At 44.9% G+C, this 17452-nt stretch overlaps 1 protein-coding gene across 3 annotated transcripts in view; it reads left to right on the top strand.

Annotated features, from left to right (window-relative positions):
- STIP1 (stress induced phosphoprotein 1) overlaps positions 1-17452 on the top strand; it is an 86484-nt gene that overhangs the window by 23840 nt on the left and 45192 nt on the right. Inside the window, exon 1 of one of the 3 annotated variants that reach the window (XM_056527263.1) lies at positions 6975-7267. The exons of the other annotated variants lie outside the window; for them this stretch is intronic. Within the exon in view, the coding sequence (XP_056383238.1) occupies positions 7259-7267 (9 nt within the window). The 5' untranslated portion in view covers positions 6975-7258. Of the gene's footprint in view, positions 1-6974; positions 7268-17452 lie in introns of those variants that run through there. 3 annotated transcript variants of the gene reach the window in all.

The raw sequence follows: 17452 nt of genomic DNA on the forward strand, positions 1-17452 counted from the left end.
GAAGTGTTCGGTACTAGCACAGTACAGGCAGAGGTTCTCCATACGGCGTCGTGTCCTCTCTTGAGGTGTCAGGCGAGACCGGTCGACCTGCATAGCCTCCACGGCGGGAGGCATAGGAACAGATTGCAGGGGACCAGAGGAGAGAGGAGCCGAGGAGACGAAACGCCTCGTGCGAACAGAGTCCATATCTTGGCGGAGTTCCTGACGCCTTTCAGAAAAACGCATGTCAATGCGAGTGGCTAGGTGAATAAGTTCATGTAGATTAGCAGGAATTTCTCGTGCGGCCAGAACATCTTTAATGTTGCTGGATAGGCCTTTTTTGAAGGTCGCGCAGAGGGCCTCATTATTCCAGGACAATTCTGAAGCAAGTGTACGGAATTGTACGGCATACTCGCCAACGGAAGAATTACCCTGGACCAGGTTCAACAGGGCAGTCTCAGCAGAAGAGGCTCGGGCAGGTTCCTCAAAGACACTTCGGATTTCCGAGAAGAAGGAGTGTACTGAGGCAGTGACGGGGTCATTGCGGTCCCAGAGCGGTGTGGCCCATGACAGGGCTTTTCCGGACAGAAGACTGACTACGAAAGCCACCTTAGACCTTTCAGTGGGAAACAGGTCCGACATCATCTCCAGATGCAGGGAACATTGGGAAAGGAAGCCACGGCAAAACTTAGAGTCCCCATCAAACTTATCCGGCAAGGATAAGCGTATCCCAGGAGCGGCCACTCGCTGCGGAGGAGGTGCAGGAGCTGGCGGAGGAGATGACTGCTGAAGCTGTGGTAGCAACTGTTGTAGCATAACGGTCAGTTGAGACAGCTGTTGGCCTTGTTGCGCAATCTGTTGTGACTGCTGGGCGACCACCGTGGTGAGGTCAGCGACAACTGGCAGAGGAACTTCAGCGGGATCCATGGCCGGATCTACTGTCACGATGCCGGCTGGCAGGTAGTGGACCCTCTGTGCCAGAGAGGGATTGGCGTGGACCGTGCTAGTGGACCGGTTCTAAGCCACTACTGGTTTTCACCAGAGCCCGCCGCAAAGCGGGATGGTCTTGCTGCGGCGGTAGTGACCAGGTCGTATCCACTAGCAACGGCTCACCTCTCTGGCTGCTGAAGATAGGCGCGGTACAAGGGAGTAGGCAGAAGCAAGGTCGGACGTAGCAGAAGGTCGGGGCAGGCAGCAAGGATCGTAGTCAGGGGCAACGGCAGAAGGTCTGGAAACACTGGCAAGGGACACACAAGGAACGCTTTCACTGGCACTAAGGCAACAAGATCCGGCAAGGGAGTGCAAGGGAAGTGAGGTAATATAGGGAGTGCACAGGTGATAACTCTAATTGGAACCACTGCGCCAATCAGCGGCGCAGTGGCCCTTTAAATCGCAGAGACCCGGCGCGCGCGCGCCCTAGGGAGCGGGGCCGCGCGCGCCGGGACAGAACAGACGGGGAGCGAGTCAGGTAGGAGAGCCGGGGTGCGCATCGCGAGCGGGCGCTACCCGCATCGCGAATCGCATCCCGGCTAGCAGCAGGATCGCAGCGCCCCGGGTCAGAGGACGTGACCGGGGCGCTGCAGCGGAGGAGGTGAAGCGAGCGCTCCGGGGAGGAGCGGGAACCCGGAGCGCTCGGCGTAACATGCACTCTCACTCCTGAGCCTTGTTGTGTGTCCGCAGAGCATTTTACGGCCACATATGGGGAATTTCTGTACTCAGGAGAAAGTGCGTTACAAATTTTGGGGGTCTTCTTTTCCTTGTACCGCTTGTAAAAATAAAAAGTATGGGGCAACACCAGCATGTTAGTGTAAAAATTTAAAAAAAAATTACACTAACAGGCTGGTGTAGCCCCTAACTTTTTATTTTCATAAGGGGTAAAAGAAGAAAAAGCCCCCCAAAATTTGTAATGCAATTTCTCTCAAGTACGGAAATACCCCATATGTGGCCCTAAACTGTTTCCTTGAAATATGACAGGGCTCTGTAGTGAGAGCGCAATGCGCATTTGAGGACTAAATTAGGGATTGCATAGAGGTGGACATAGGGGTATTCTACGCCAGTGATTTCCAAACAGAGTGTCTCCAGCTGTTGCTAAACTCCCAGCATACCTGGACAGTCAGTGGCTGTCCGGAAATGCTGGGAGTTGTTGTTTTGCAACAGCTAGAGGCTCCATTTTGGAAACACTGCCTTATGATAAGTTTTTCATTTTTATTGGGGGGGACAGTGTAAGGGGGTGTATATGTAGTGTTTTACCCTTTATTTTCTGTTAGTGTAGTGTAGTGTTTTTAGGGTACTTTTGCAATGGCGGGTTTACGGTGAGTTTCCCGCTTGGAGTTTGCGCTGCGGCGAAAAATTTGCCGCAGCTCAAACTTGAAACAGGAAACTCTCTGTAAACTCGCCCGTGTGAATTTACCCTGTACATTCACATGGGGGGGCAAACCTCCTGCTGTTTCAAAACTACAACTCTCAGCATGTACTGACAGACCGTGCATGCTGGGAATTGTACTTTTGCAACAGCTGGAGGCACACCTTCAGTTAGGTTCTGTTGCCTAACTCAGTATTTTCCAACCAGTGTGCCTCCAGCTGTTTCCAAACTACAACTCCCAGCATGTACTAGTCGCCGAAGGTCATGTTGGGAGATGTAGTTATTCAACAGCTGGAGGTACGCAACTACAACTCCCAGCATGCCGAGACAGCTGTTTGCTGTTTGGGCATGCTGAGATTTGCAGTTTTGCAACATCTGGAGGGCTACAGTTTAGAGACCGCTGCACAGTGATCTCCAAACTGTGGCCCTCCAGATGTTGCAAAACTACAAATCCCAGCATGCCCAGACAGCAAACTGCTGTGTGGGCATGCTAGGAGTTGTAGTTTTGCAAGATCTGGAGGGCTACAGTCTGAGACCACTGCACAGTGATCTCCAAACTGTAGCCCACCAGCTGTAGCAAAACTCCAAATCCCAGCATGCCCAAACAGCTGTCTGGGCATGCTGGGAGTTGTAGTTTTGCAACATCTGGAGGGCTACAGTTTAGAGACCACTCAGGACCCCCCTGGTCATTTGCACGGGGTTCCTGCTGATAGATATCAGTAGTCACCCCGGGGAGCCAGGAGCCAGGACGTACGCATATGTCCATGGTCCTTAACGGGTTAATGCATAAAGTGACATAGGTCAGATTTGCAAAATGAGTCCTTAGGGGTTTAAGGGGTACTCCGCCCCTAGACATGTTACCTCCTACCCAAAGGATGGGGATAACATGTCTGATCATGGGAGTCCAGCCGCTGTGATCCCTGCAATTCCCGGCCAGCGCTGTGACCTAAGGACCAAGTCCATTTTAACCTTAACCCCTTAAGGACGCAGGGTTTTTCAATTTTTGCATTTTCGTTTTTTTCCTCCTTTCCTTTTAAAAATCATAACCCTTTGAATTTTCCAACTAAAAATCCATATTGGGCTTATTTTATGCGTCACCAATTCTACTTTGCAGTGACATCAGTCATTTTATCCAAGAATCCACGGGGAAACGGAAAAAAAAATCACTGTGCGACAAAATCAAAGAAAATACGCCATTTTGTAACTTTTGGGGGCTTCCGTTTCTACGCAGTGCATATTTCGGTAAAAATGAGACCTTATCATTATTCTGTAGGTCCATACGGTTAAAATGATACCCTACTTATATCGGTTTAATTTTGTCGTACTTCTGGAAAAAATCTTAACTACATGCAGGAAAATGTATACGATTAAAAATGTCCTCTTCTGACCCCTATAAAAAAAAAATTCCACGTACAGGACGGTATGAGGGCTCCTTTTTTGTGTGACGTGATCTGAAGTTTTTAACGGTACCATTTTTTGTTTTGATCTGACTTTTTGATCACTTTTTATTCATTTTTTAATGGTATAAAAAGTGACCAAAAATAAGCTTTTTTGGACTTTTGAATTTTTTTACGTGTACGACATTGAATGTGCGGTTTAATTCACGATATATTTTTATAGTTTGGACATTTACGCACGCGGCAATACCACATATGTTTATTTTTATTTACACTGTTTTATTTTTTTTAATAGGAAACGGGGGGTGATTCAAACATTTATTAGGGAAGGGGTTAAATTATCTTTATTAACACTTTTTTTTTACTTTTCTTTTTTGCAATGTTATAGCTCCCATAGGGACCTATAACACTGCCCACACTGATCTCTTACACAGATCACTGGCGTGTATTAACACGCTTGTGATCAGTGTTATCGGCGCTTGACTGCTCCTGCCTGGATCTCAGGCACGGAGCAGTCATTCGCTGATCGGACACCGAGGAGGCAGGTAAGGTCCCTCCCGGTGTCCTGTAAGCTGTTCGGGATGCCGCGATTTCACCGCGGCGGTCCCGAACAGCCTGACTGAGCAGCCGGGATACTTTCGCTTTCGCTTCAGACGCGGCGGTCAGCTTTGATCGCCGCGTCTGAAGGTTTAATACAGGGCATCCTGTATTAGCCGCGGGTCCCGGCCGTTGCTGGCCGCCGGGACCGACCCGATATGACGCGGGTCACCGCGTGACCCTGCGGCATATCGCGGGAGCCGGCGGATGACATAAATATACGTCCTTCGTCGTTAAGGACAAGGACAATTTTATTTTTGCGTTTTCGTTTTTTCCTCCTCACCTTCTAAAATCCATAACTCTTTTATATTTCCATCTACAGACCCATATAAGGGCTTGTTTTTTGCATGACCAATTGTACTTTGTAATGAAACCTCTCATTTTGCCATTAAATGTATGGTGAACCGAAAAAAATATTTTTTTAGGGAGAAAATATTAATGAAAACCACAATTGTGCACATTTTGGAGGGTTTCGTTTTAACACTGTACACTTAATGGTAAAAATGACGTGTGTTCTTTATTCTGTGGTCAATACGATTAAAATGATACCCATGGCTAGATACTTTTATATTTTTGTACCGCTTAAAAAAAAAATCTAAAACTTTTTGTACAGAATCAGTAATCTAAAATCGCTCTATTTTGACCACCTATAACTTTTTCATTTTTCCGTATATAGGGCGTTATGAGGGATCATTATTTTCGCCGTCATCTGTAATTTATATCGATACCACATTTGCATATATATAAAACTTTTAGATAATTTTTTATTACACTTTTTGGGAATAAAATGGGACAAAAAAAGCAGCATTTTTGGACTTTTTTTTTTTACGTTTACGCCGTTCACCATATGGGATCATTAACATTATATTTTGATAGTTCGGACATTTATGCACGCGGCGATAGCAAACATGTTCATTAAAAAAAAATTACGCTTTTTGGGGGTAAAATGGGAAAAACTGTCAATTTTCATTTTTATTGGGGGAGGGATTTTTCCCTTTTTTTTTTACTTTTTATTTTTACATTTTTCAACTTTTCTTTTTTTTACACTTTTTATGTCGCCATAGGGGACTATCTATAGCAATCATTTGATTGCTAATACTGTTCAGTGCTATGTATAGGACATAGCACTGATCAGTTTTATCGGTGACCAGAGCAGAAGACGCCGGGAGACAGACGGAGGCAGGTGAGGGGACCTCCGTCCGCCATTACAGATGATCGGATAGCCACGGCAGCGATGTGGGCGATCATCTATTTTATCATGCGCATTGCTGCAGATGCCGTGATCTGTACTGATAACGGCATCTGAGGGGTTAATGGCGGACATCCGCGCGATCGCGTATGTTGGCCATTACCGGCGGGTCCCTGACTTCTGATAGCAGCTGGAACCTGCCGTGTATGACGCGAGCACCGCTCCGATGCTCGTGGTCATACACAGGACGTAAATGTACATCCTGGTGCGCGAAGTACTGCCAAACCAGGACGTACATTTACGTCCGTGGTCGTTAAGGGGTTAACACAGAAGCCTGGGGCTTCTGTGTTAATCACGTCATGCAACGCCTGCTCTGTTCATGTCTATTTGAGGGGCATGACTGCTAGTATACAGCCGTCACGCCCAATCCCATAGACATGAATGAATAGGGATAACATGTCTAGGGGCAGAGTACCCCTCTAAGTGCAATGCAGGAAAATACATTTGCTACATTTCCCAATACATATCCAGCAATATGGGCAGGAAAGAGACCACTTGAGTGCTTGAAAAGGGAGGAATCCAGGATGTTTGTCCTGCATAATGGGAACTAGAACTCAAAAGATGCTTCCTTTAGTCACTGGATGTAACTGCACTATAATTACTTACAGGTATTGGGCATGGCTAAAACAAGTGCCTTTTTCATTCACTGGTTGGGAAGTATGAGGACATGTTCTTCTGCAGAAGAATTCCGCACAGACATTCCGCTCCAGCAGAGTCCTATAAATTATGATGGGATTCTGCTGCGCTGTTCACTCTGCAGAATTTCCATGACAGATGTTTCTGGCGCAGAAATTCAGATTCCAGCGTCCGCAGAAACATGTCTATTCTTTCTGGAGATTCCGCAAGGAACTGCATTGCTGTCTATGAGACTGCGCATTTCCGAGCAGTCCTAGCACCCGCCTATTCGGAACCCAGCCTAGTAAGGCATCAAACAACCAACAACCATTGTTTGATGCTTCACTGTGGAGTGGAAGCAGTGAGACGATCTTATCACCCTTTGTACCAATGTTGTGCTGGGTATCACACAACCTACTTTGGTAGGCGCTTATTCACATGAAGCGTTTTTAATTGATCTTGCAGTTTTACACTATGGAGAGCGCTCCTTCTTGTCTTTTCAGCCTAGTAACAGGGTCTGTTGAGGTCAGCCAATGAATTTCCAATACTTTGATGGGAAAACTCTACATATGCAACGTTTTAAGTATTTTATTTCTCAACACAAGTGCATAGCTGAAGATGGGGATGATGAAGTGTTTCATGTAACTTGCGCATTTTTTAGCACCCTAGTGTGACGTCACGATTTCTCAATGGAAAATGATATGGGCGGGGCTTTGTGACAGGCAGGGTGACAGGCCAACTGCACGCAGAGCCCGTGACACCGGCCAATCCCTATAGTAGAAGCTTCGAGAATTCACCAGCCAATTCCACCCAATTCACAATAACCGCCTCGACCAATAGGACTCCACCGTTCCGAGGGGAGGGGTTTAACGATGCCCGGCTGTTCCCTGCGAATGGTAGATCGGGGAGCGGCATGTTGATTGACGTTTGTGCAGTCCAATCAACGGCGTTCATCTTAAGTCGTCCACGAATAGCGGGCGTCTTACTGGGCGGGCTCGGAACTGTCATCTTCTAGTAGGTTCGAGAAGACGCGTGGAGAGGCCGGGATACAGTGCGGCTATGGAGACGGTAAGTGGGGTGCGGGATATAAGTTGCGGACACCGGGTTGGGTAGGCGAGGTAGAATCCCGACTTAGTTGTGGTGACTGTGTGCTGTACAGCGGGGGAATGACCGGCCTGTTACCGGAGGTGGGTCCGTGAACTTTATGCCCTGTTTCCTGAGCTCATCAGCCCCAGGGCCCCATAGAGACCCTTGTGTAGGTTATTAGTAGTAGAGATACTGGTCTCGTCACTGAAGAACATTACATTGACCTAATGAAGTTTAGTGCCATTAGGGGGCAGTGCTGGGCATGTGTTTAACATAAGGTGCCCATTCACACACACAGGTCAGGGACAGCTGCGTTTTGTCATCTTCATAATTTCTCATAGGGAAGTATTGTAAGGTCAGTAAAGTTCTCCTCCATCTGCAGTATGTGTATACATGTAAATGACAGGATGGTTCTAGGTCAGTGGTCTCCAACCTGCGGACCTCCAGATGTTGCAAAACTACATCTCCCAGCATGCCCGGACAGCCAACGGCTGTCCTGGCATGCAGGGAGTTGTAGATTTGCAACATCTGCAGGTCCGCAGGTTGGAGACCACTGTTCTACATTATGGTCTTGTCTATTTTGGATAGGATCTAGGATATTTTGGATATGATGTCCCCTATGTCACAATTTGTCTCTCCTCTTCTATAGTAAGGTTCCCAGGTGCTCCGGATATTGCAAAGCTCAAACTCCTATCTTGCCTTTTGGCTGTTAGGCCCTGTTCACACAGAGTAATTCAAGAGGAATTTACTCGAGTAATTCCTCTTGAATTCTCCGCTTGAAATTAATGCACATCTCCTCTGCCCATTGACTTCAATGTTATTTCCGCTGTCCTGTTCACACTGCAGAAATTCCGCCGCTGAATTCCTTTCCGCTTGAAGAAAGAACATGTTCATTCTTCAAGCGGAATCCGCAAGCAGAATCCAATAGAAGTCAATGGTAAAACAAAAATTCAAGCGGAATTCAGAAAAGTAGATTAAATAGCCTCCTCCTTCATTCCTCTTCATTTCCGCATGAAAATTCCACTTGAATTCCGCTCGATGAAGGCAACAATTTCCTGACCGAAATTATTCCTCGTGAATTACTCTTTTTGCAGCAGCTGGAGAGCCACAGGTTTGGAGGGGGGGGGGGGGGGACACTGTCCGATGGAAACTTTTTTTATTTTATTTCTTTTTTTTGTTTTAATGGTATTCTTATTTTAGCAAGGGGTGAGTTATAGATCGGAGGGAGTCTCAGAACTTCACTCCATTCATTTAGGAACACAGTTTACTTGCCATCTTGGGATTGGTTGGGGACCCAGTGGTTGCACCCTCACCAATCTGCTAGTTATTCCCTGTCCTGGAGATATGGGATTACTTGCTGAAACTAGAAAATCCCTATGTAGCATGGATGTCAGGAGTACATGCTAAACCTACATCACAAATTCCATTTGACAATAGCCGTAGACTGCTGTTTCACTTTTAGTGGTGGCGTTATTAGGGTATGTCCACGCTGTGGAATTCCTCGCAGTGAACGTTACCATCATTGTGAATGGGTCTTCCGCAAGACCTGTTCACACTGAGAAATTTGAGCGACAGACAGCTGAAATTGTTCTGCGCAAAGAAGGTACATGTTCATTCTTTGTGCAGAAGCACTGCATAGCCTTCAATGGTGACACTGCAGTCCTACCGCTGAAATGTTTTTGTTGGTGGCCACCAGACGGAATCTTGCGGAGTGCGTTCAGTGGTCCCTCAACATACAATGGTAATCCGTTCCAAATGAAACATCATTGGTTGAATCCATCGTATGTTGAGGGATCTGTGCAATGTAAAGTTATACTCGCGTGTCCCCGCCGCTCCGGACTGTCACCGCTGCCCTGGATGTCGCCCTCCATCGCTATCGCCACATCCCCGGGGTATCCCCGCCACTCCGGACCTTCTCTGCTGGCCGGGATTGTCGCTCTTCGTTGCCGTCATCACGTCGCTGTGCACGCCGCTCCTATTGGATGACGGGACGGCGTGCGCGGCGACGTGATGACTATGGAGAACGACTGCCATGCAGCGGGGACAGGTGAGTGACACTCACTGGAGCACACGGGGCACATTAAATGGCTATCCGGTGGCAGCTGAAGCAGTCTGCGCTGACGGATAGCCGTTTATGCGATGCCCCCGACATAAAAAAAGCATCGTATGTTGATGCTGCCTTCAACATGTGATGTCCTCTGAGAGGCCATCGTATGTTGAAATTATCGGATGTCAGGGCCATCGCAGGTCAGGGGATCACTGTACGTATCTTTAGTGCAGTGTTTACCAACCGGTGTGCCTCCAGCTGTTGCAAAACTACAACGGGCATGCTTGGAGTTGTAGGTTTGCAGCAGCTGGAGGCACACTGGTTGGGAAACACTGTCTTAGGGAATCAGCTTCCAATACTGTGGAGGGAATAGGCCCATTTTCCAAATAACATTTTGGCTAGGTTCACACTATGGAATTTCCCCTGCAATTCCGATTTGAAATTGCAGACAGTTTCTGTTCACAAATACCCACTTTGGAATTTGTGAAGCTGAATTTGTGAATGGAAAATCCGCTTGAGAATTTTCACCTGAAGAATGGCGTTGCTCATTCTTCAGGAAGAAATACTTGCGGAAAACATTGCATTCTATTGGAGACTGCAGTGTCCGTGGGGTCCTAGTGCCGACTGATTCAGTCAGCACTGGCCGCACTCGGAAACTTTCTGCCCGGAGATTCTGCAGTGTGAACCTAGCCTTCTAGTGATTTTTCTCGTTCCTCAGTTATCAGACTTAGACACATTCCTCTATGGAACCACGATCCTCTGCATAGAGCAAAAATCATGTGGAATCTGCGCTTATTTCTGCTGTCCCAATGACAAACGGGCTTTCCTGACAAATTACAGCAGGAGGTTGAACATGTTCAATCTTCCGCCAGAATTCAAATTCTTATCAGAAGTTTCATTGTGGAACTTCCAATGTGTGAACAGAGCACCACAAAACCCATAAAATCAATGGGTGTACTGTGCAAATCGGAATCTTTATTGGGAACGGAGCCTTAACCCCTTAACCCCTTAGCCCATTTTGGCCTTAAGGACTCAGACAATTTAATTTTTACGTTTTCATTTTTTCCTCCTCGCCTTCTAAAAATCATAACTATTTTATATTTTCATGCACAGACTACTATGAGGGCTTGTTTTTTGCGCGACCAGTTGTCCTTTGTAATGACATCACTCATTATATCATAAAATGTATGGCGCAACCAAAAAACACTATTTTTGTGGGGAAATTAAAAAGAAAAACGCAATTTTGCTAATTTTGGAAGGTTTCGTTTTCACGCCGTACAATTTATGGTAAAAATGACATGTGTTCTTTATTCTGAGGGTCAATACGATTAAAATGATACCCATTATTACATACTTTTATATTATTGTTGTGCTTAAAAAAAAATCACAAACTTTTTAACCAAATTAGTACGTTTATAATCCCTTTATTTTGATGACCTCTAACTTTTTAATTTTTCCGTTTAAGCGGCGGTATGGGGGTTCATTTTTTGCGCCATGATCTGTACTTTTTTTTTTATATCACATTTGCATGTAAAAAACTTTTAATACATTTTTTATAATTTTTTTTTAATAAAATGTATTAAAAAAGTAGCAATTTTGGACAATTTTTTTTGTTCACGCCGTTCACCGTACGGGATCATTAACATTTTATTTTAATAGTTCGGACATTTACGCACGCGGCGATACCAAATATGTCTATAAAATTTCTTTTTTACGCTTTTTGGGGGTAAAATAGGAAAAAACTGACGTTTTACTTTTTTATTGGGGGAGGGGATTTTTCACGTTTTTTTTACTTTTACATTTTTTTAAATTTTTTTTTTTACACTTGAATAGTCCCCATAGGGGACTATTCATAGCAATACCATGATTGCTAATACTGATCTGTTCTATGTATAGGACATAGAACAGATCAGTGTTATCGGCTATCTTCTGCTCGATCTCAGACCAGAGCAGGAGACGCCTGGAGCCGGACGGAGGAAGGGGAGGGGACCTCAGTGCGGCGTTCTGAATGATCGGATCCCCGCAGCAGCACTGCGGGCGATCCGATCATCCATTCAAATCGCGCACTGCCGCAGATGCCGGGATCTGTATTGATCCCGGCACCTGAGGGGTTAATGGCGGACGCCCGCGAGATCGCGGGCGTCGGCCATTGCCGGCGGGTCCCTGGCTGCGATCAGCAGCCGGGATCAGCCGCGCATGACACGGGCATCGCTCCGATGCCCGCGGTTATGCACAGGACGTAAATGTACGTCCTGGTGCGTTAAGTACCACCGCACGAGGACGTACATTTACGTCCTGCGTCCTTAAGGGGTTAAGGACCAGGCCCATTTTGGCCTTAACCCCTTAAGGACCAAGGGCGTACAGGTACGCCCTTGGTCCTGCTCTCCTGATATCACGCGGGGTTACACAGTAACCCCGCGTCATATCGCGGCGGGCCCGGCGTCATAGTGAAGCCAGGACCCACCTCCAATAGCGCGCAGCGCCGCGCGCTATTAACCCTTTAGCCGCGCGCTCAGAGCTGAGCCGCGCGGCTAAAAGTGAAACCGAAAGTGGCCGGCTAGCTCAGTCGGGCTGTTCGGGATAGCCGCGGCTAATCGCGGCATCCCGAACAGCTGACAGGACCTGCCTCCTCGCTGTCCGATCGCCGAAGGACTGCTCAGTGCCTGAGATCCAGGCCTGAGCAGTCATGCGGCAGAATCGTTGATCACTGGTTTCTCATGAGAAACCAGTGATCAGCATTGAAGATCAGTGTGTGCAGTGTTATAGGTCCCTATGGGAGCTATAACACTGCAAAAAAAAAAGTGAAAAAAAAAGTGAATAAAGATCATTTAACTCCTCCCCTATTAAAAGTTTGAATCACCCCCCTTTTCCAATAAAAAAAAAAACACAGTGTAAATAAAAATAAAAATATGTGGTATCACCATGTGCGGGAATGTCCGAATTATAAAAATATATCATTAATTAAACCGCTCGGTCAATGGCGTGCGCGCAAAAAAAATTCCAAAGTCCAAAATAGTGCATTTTTGGTCACTTTTTATATAATTTAAAAATGAATAAAAAGCGATCAATAAGTCCTATCAATGTAAAAATGGTACTGTTAAAAACTTCAGATCACGGCGCAAAAAATGAGCCCTCATACCACCACATACACGGAAAAATAAAAAAGTTATAGGGGTCAGAAGATGACAATTTTAAACGTATTAATTTTCCTGCATGTAGTTATGATTTTTTTCCAGAAGTCCGACAAAATCAAACCTATATAAGTAGGGGATCATTTTAATCGTATGGACCTACAGAATAAAGATAAGGTGTCATTTTTACCGAAAAATGTACTACGCAGAAACGGAAGCCCCCAAAATTTACAAAACTGCATATTTTTTTTTTCAATTTTGTCGCACAATGATTTTTTTTCCCGTTTCACCGTAGATTTTTGGGCAAAATGACTGACGTCATTACAAAGTAGAATTGGTGGCGCAAAAAATAAGCCATCATATGGATTTTTAGGTGCAAAATTGAAAGAGTTATGATTTTTTAAAGGCAAGGAGCAAAAAAACGAAAATGCAAAAACTGAAAAACCCCCGGTCCTTAAGGGGTTAAAGGACCAGACCAATTTTATTTTTGCATTTTCGTTTTTTCCTCCTCGCCTTCTAAAAATCATAACTTTTATATTTCCATCCACAAACCCATATGAGGGCTTGTTTTTTGCGTCACCAATTGTACTTTGTGATTACATCACTTATTTTACCATAAAATGTACTGTGCAACCAAACAAATATTAGTTATGAGTGAAAATTGAAAAGAAAACCGCAATTTAGCAAATTTTGGAAGGTTTTGTTTTCACGCTGTACACTTTCCAGTAAAAATAACATGTTTTCTTTATTCTGTCGGTCAATACGATTAAAATGATACCCATGATTATGTTCTTTTCTATAATTTTACCGCTTAAAAAAAATCTCATACAATTTTAACAAAATTAGTATGTTTGAAATAGTCCTATTTTGACCACCTATAACTTTCTCCTTTTTCTGTATATGGGGCAATATGAGGGCTCCTTTTTTGTGCCATGATCTGTAGTTTTAATCAGTACCACTTTTGCTTAGGTTTTACTTTTTATTAAATTATTTTTGGCATAAAATGTGACAAAAAAGCAGCAATTTTGGACTTTTTAAATTTTTTACATTTACGCCGTTCACCGTAAGGGATAATTAACAATATATTTTAATAGTTCAGACTTTTACGCACGCGGCGATACCAAATGTGTGGTTTTTTTATTCTTTTGTGGGGGGTAAAATGGGAAAAACAGACGTTTTACTTTTTTTTTATTGGGGGAGGGGATTTTTCACATTTTTGTACTTTTATTTATTTATTTATTTTTTACTTTTTTTAATTTTACACTTTAATAGTCCCCATTGGGCATTATTTATAGCAATCATTTGATTGCTAATACTGTTCAGTGCTATGCATAGAGCATAGCACTGATCAGTGTTATCGACGATCTTCTGCTCGATCTCAAACCAGAGCAGAAGACCCCTGGAGACAGCCAGGTGAGGGGACCTCCGGCTGCCATGCTGGATGAACTGATCCCCACGGCAGCGCTTCGGGCGTTCCGATCATCCATTCAAAGTACCACACTGCCGCAGATGCCGTGATCTGTATTGATGACAGCATCTGAGGGGTTAAAGGCGGACATCCGTGCAATCGCGGATGTCCGCCATTACCGGCGGGTCCCTGGCTGCTGACACGTGCATGACACGATTACCGGTCCGGTGCTCGCGGTCATGGCGGCGCGTAAATGTACGTCATGGTGCGTTAAGTACCACGGCATTATGACTTACATTTACGTCCATTGTCGTTAAAGGGGCCATACATTTGATTTGTGACTACAGTATGGTTCACTAAATGTCATCAAGCTGTCTTCGATCATTGTAGTTATGAAAAAGTTGTTCTGCTTTCCAAGTATTCTTGGAAATTTGCTTGGTGTAGTATTTTCAAGGCCACAAGGACTGTCATACCAGACTAAGCTGAGGAATTGGAACACTTGGTAAGCAGGACATCTTTTTCTAAACTAAACCCTTTTGACGTATTGTAGCTCTCTTTTATACTTCGCATTCTGATCCTTTGGCAAATTCCAATATACTGCAGGCTTATACTTTGCTAGGACATCCTTTTTTTTTCAGCTTCAAACTTCCTAATTTGGGTTTTTCATTTTTTCCCCCCAAAGGGGTACTCCGGTTTAGGATGAAAACCGATCCCCTATCGATAGGATAGGGCAAAGTGTCTGAGCGTCCACCCTCTCTTGCAATCTCCTGCACAATGTTGCGGCCCTCCTTGTGCACGGAGCGGGGGTTGACGCATCACCTCCATACTTCTCTATGGGGGAGAAGGAGATAAACGAGTGCTGTGCTTGTGGGCTCTCCCATAAAGATGCTTGGAGGGGGTATGTTGACCCCCACTTTGAGCACGAGGAGTGCAGGACATTGTGGGAATTCTCAGTGGTTGGATTCCCCACAATCAGACACTTTTTCTACCTATCCTTTGGATAGGGCAGGTATGTGGAAATTAGGGATGTAAGAAAAAATCGATTCGCGCGATTATCGCGATTTTTTTCACTTGGCGATACTGAATCGATTCAAAATATTTTTGAATCGATTCTTTTAGGGATGTGGAATTTGTATCTCCTGACGCCCGGAAAAGCATGTCCCGGGCATCAGGAGATACAAGTTCCACATTTGTGGAGCTGGGCAGGCCGGATCTGACGCGGTGGCGCTCTCGGTGTACGGAGCGGGCTCCGACTCGTGCCCGCTCCATACTCTGCAGCCCCCGGCTGTTCTCAGTAGCCGGGGCCGCCGCTAATAGCCAGCATGCGGCGATCGCCGCAGCTGGCTATTAAAGGAGTACTCCGGCACGCACTTTTCTCATTTTATCCCGTCCAGGCTGCAAAATAAAACACACTTTCTCTTACCTGCCAATGAGCCCCCGTAGCTCCGGTACAGGTGTTCGGTCCCCGGGCTGTATTCTTCTTACTTCCTGTTAGCCTGGCACATCACACGGAGCTTCAGCCTATCACTGGCCGCAGCGATGTTCCGCCTCGGCCAGTGATAGGCTGAAGCTCCGTGTGACGTGCCGGGCTAACAGGAAGTAAAAGAATGCAGCCCGGGGACCGAACACCTGTACCAGAGTGTACCGGAGCTCCGGGGACTCGTTGGCAGGTAAGAGAAAGTGTGTTTTTCTTTTATTTTGCAGCCCGGACGGGATAAAAATGAGAAAAGTGCGCGTTGGACTACTAGATCGCCGCTGTCAAAGCTGACAGCGGCGTCTAAAGGGATCTGTGAATGCTCCCTGGGGGGGCGATGTATCGTCACCTAGACGGTTTCGCGATATATCGGGATATATCGAATCGCCACACTGGTATCGCGATTCGAATCGTATCGCCAAATTCTTGGCGATTCACACCCCTAGTGGAAATCGCTTGACGGTCGGGACATGCAGTTCCGGGAGCGCCAGTCAGGTGAATTTGTCAAATATTTATCCCTGCTTCGGGGGCAGGGATGGACCGACTTCCCCCTTTGATTTTATTTCGCTGGCGCTCATGGTGTATGGAGTGGGCTCCTGAATGAGCCCGCTCTGTACCTGGCGGCCCCCAGCTGATTTCAGTAGCTGGGGGCCGCTGCTAATAGCTGGCATGTAGTGACCGCCGCGGGCGGCTATTAATCCATTAGATCGCTGCTGTCAAAGGTGGAGGTAGCCGGAGGGCTCACCTCTTCATTCCATGGCTGCTGTGGATCTGTATTTGACTGAGCCTGCCTGGAGCAGGCTCAAACAAATGAGCACAGATCAATAGAGTTCATTAGAACTGCATTGATCTGTATGAGGAATCTAATGATACCTTCTAAAAGTGCCCTAAGAGGACTAATAAATTATAAAATAATAATAATAATAATAATAATTTACATACATTATCCCCTTCCATATTAAAAGTTCACATCACCCCCCTTTTCCCATTTTCCATAAACATATGTAAACATAATTAAAACAAACATATTTGGTATTGGCGCACATGTAATTGTCTGAACCAAGAAAATATAACATTATATATATCCTGTATGGCCAATGGCGTTAACAAAAATACAAAACCACAGAATTGTGTTTTTAATGTTTATAACATCATATCCCAGAATTTTTTTTTTATGAAAAGCGTTCCAAAAGTCTGATCGTTACCAAATTGTACAGATACTAACAGCAGATAACGGCACAAATAAAAAGCCCTCAGGGGGTCAGAATTATTTTATATTTTTTTTTTTTTTTTTAAGGTTAAAAAGTTTAGCATTTAAAAAAAAATTAGTATAACGTGATGGAAACTAAACAAATTTGTTATTGTTGTAATCAGCCTGACCTAAAGTATCAAAATAACATGTAAGTCTGACCAGAAGGTGACCAGAATGGCATAAAAAAGAAAAACCCAAAATAATTTTTTTTTTTCTATTTCAACAAAAAATATAAGTTATGGAAAAAAATGAAAGGTGTCATTATAATGTACGATTGGTCCCACAAAGAACACACCCTCATATGGGTCTCTAGATGGAAAATAAGTTATGGCTATTATAAGGCAAAGAGGAAAAAAATGAAAGTGCAAAAACTACTGTAAGTAACTAAACTAATAAAGACTTTATTACGTACGATTTTGGTTGAAATTATTTTGTGTACCAGGACAAGTGGATTTTTCATGAGACCAAAGTAGACTGTATTCCGTTTTAGACCCTTGGACAACTTTTAAATGTTGTCCAGGGATGTCAAAAGTTTTGATCACTGTGATAGCTAGTTATAATCTGGGCAAGTTCACAGCAGTGTCCAGCTCACTTTCCAGCTGTCAATCAAATCTGACCTCAAATATGTCTATACAGAAAAAAGGTTGGATCTTACAGTTAGCTGCAGAGTAGAGCGTGATGCTGCGCACTTCCCTGGATTATAACTAAGGATCACGGCAGGGCGCATGAGTGAGAACCAGTATAATCAAAACTTCTGACATGTCTGGGCAACATGTCAAAAGCTTTTAAATGATGGTAACACTTTAAGAGTCATTATTTTAGAAAACTAAGTACTGTTCAAAAAAATGGCAGGTT

The sequence above is a fragment of the Hyla sarda genome, chromosome 6 (genome assembly GCF_029499605.1).
Source record: "Hyla sarda isolate aHylSar1 chromosome 6, aHylSar1.hap1, whole genome shotgun sequence".
NCBI classification, from domain to species: domain Eukaryota; kingdom Metazoa; phylum Chordata; class Amphibia; order Anura; family Hylidae; genus Hyla; species Hyla sarda.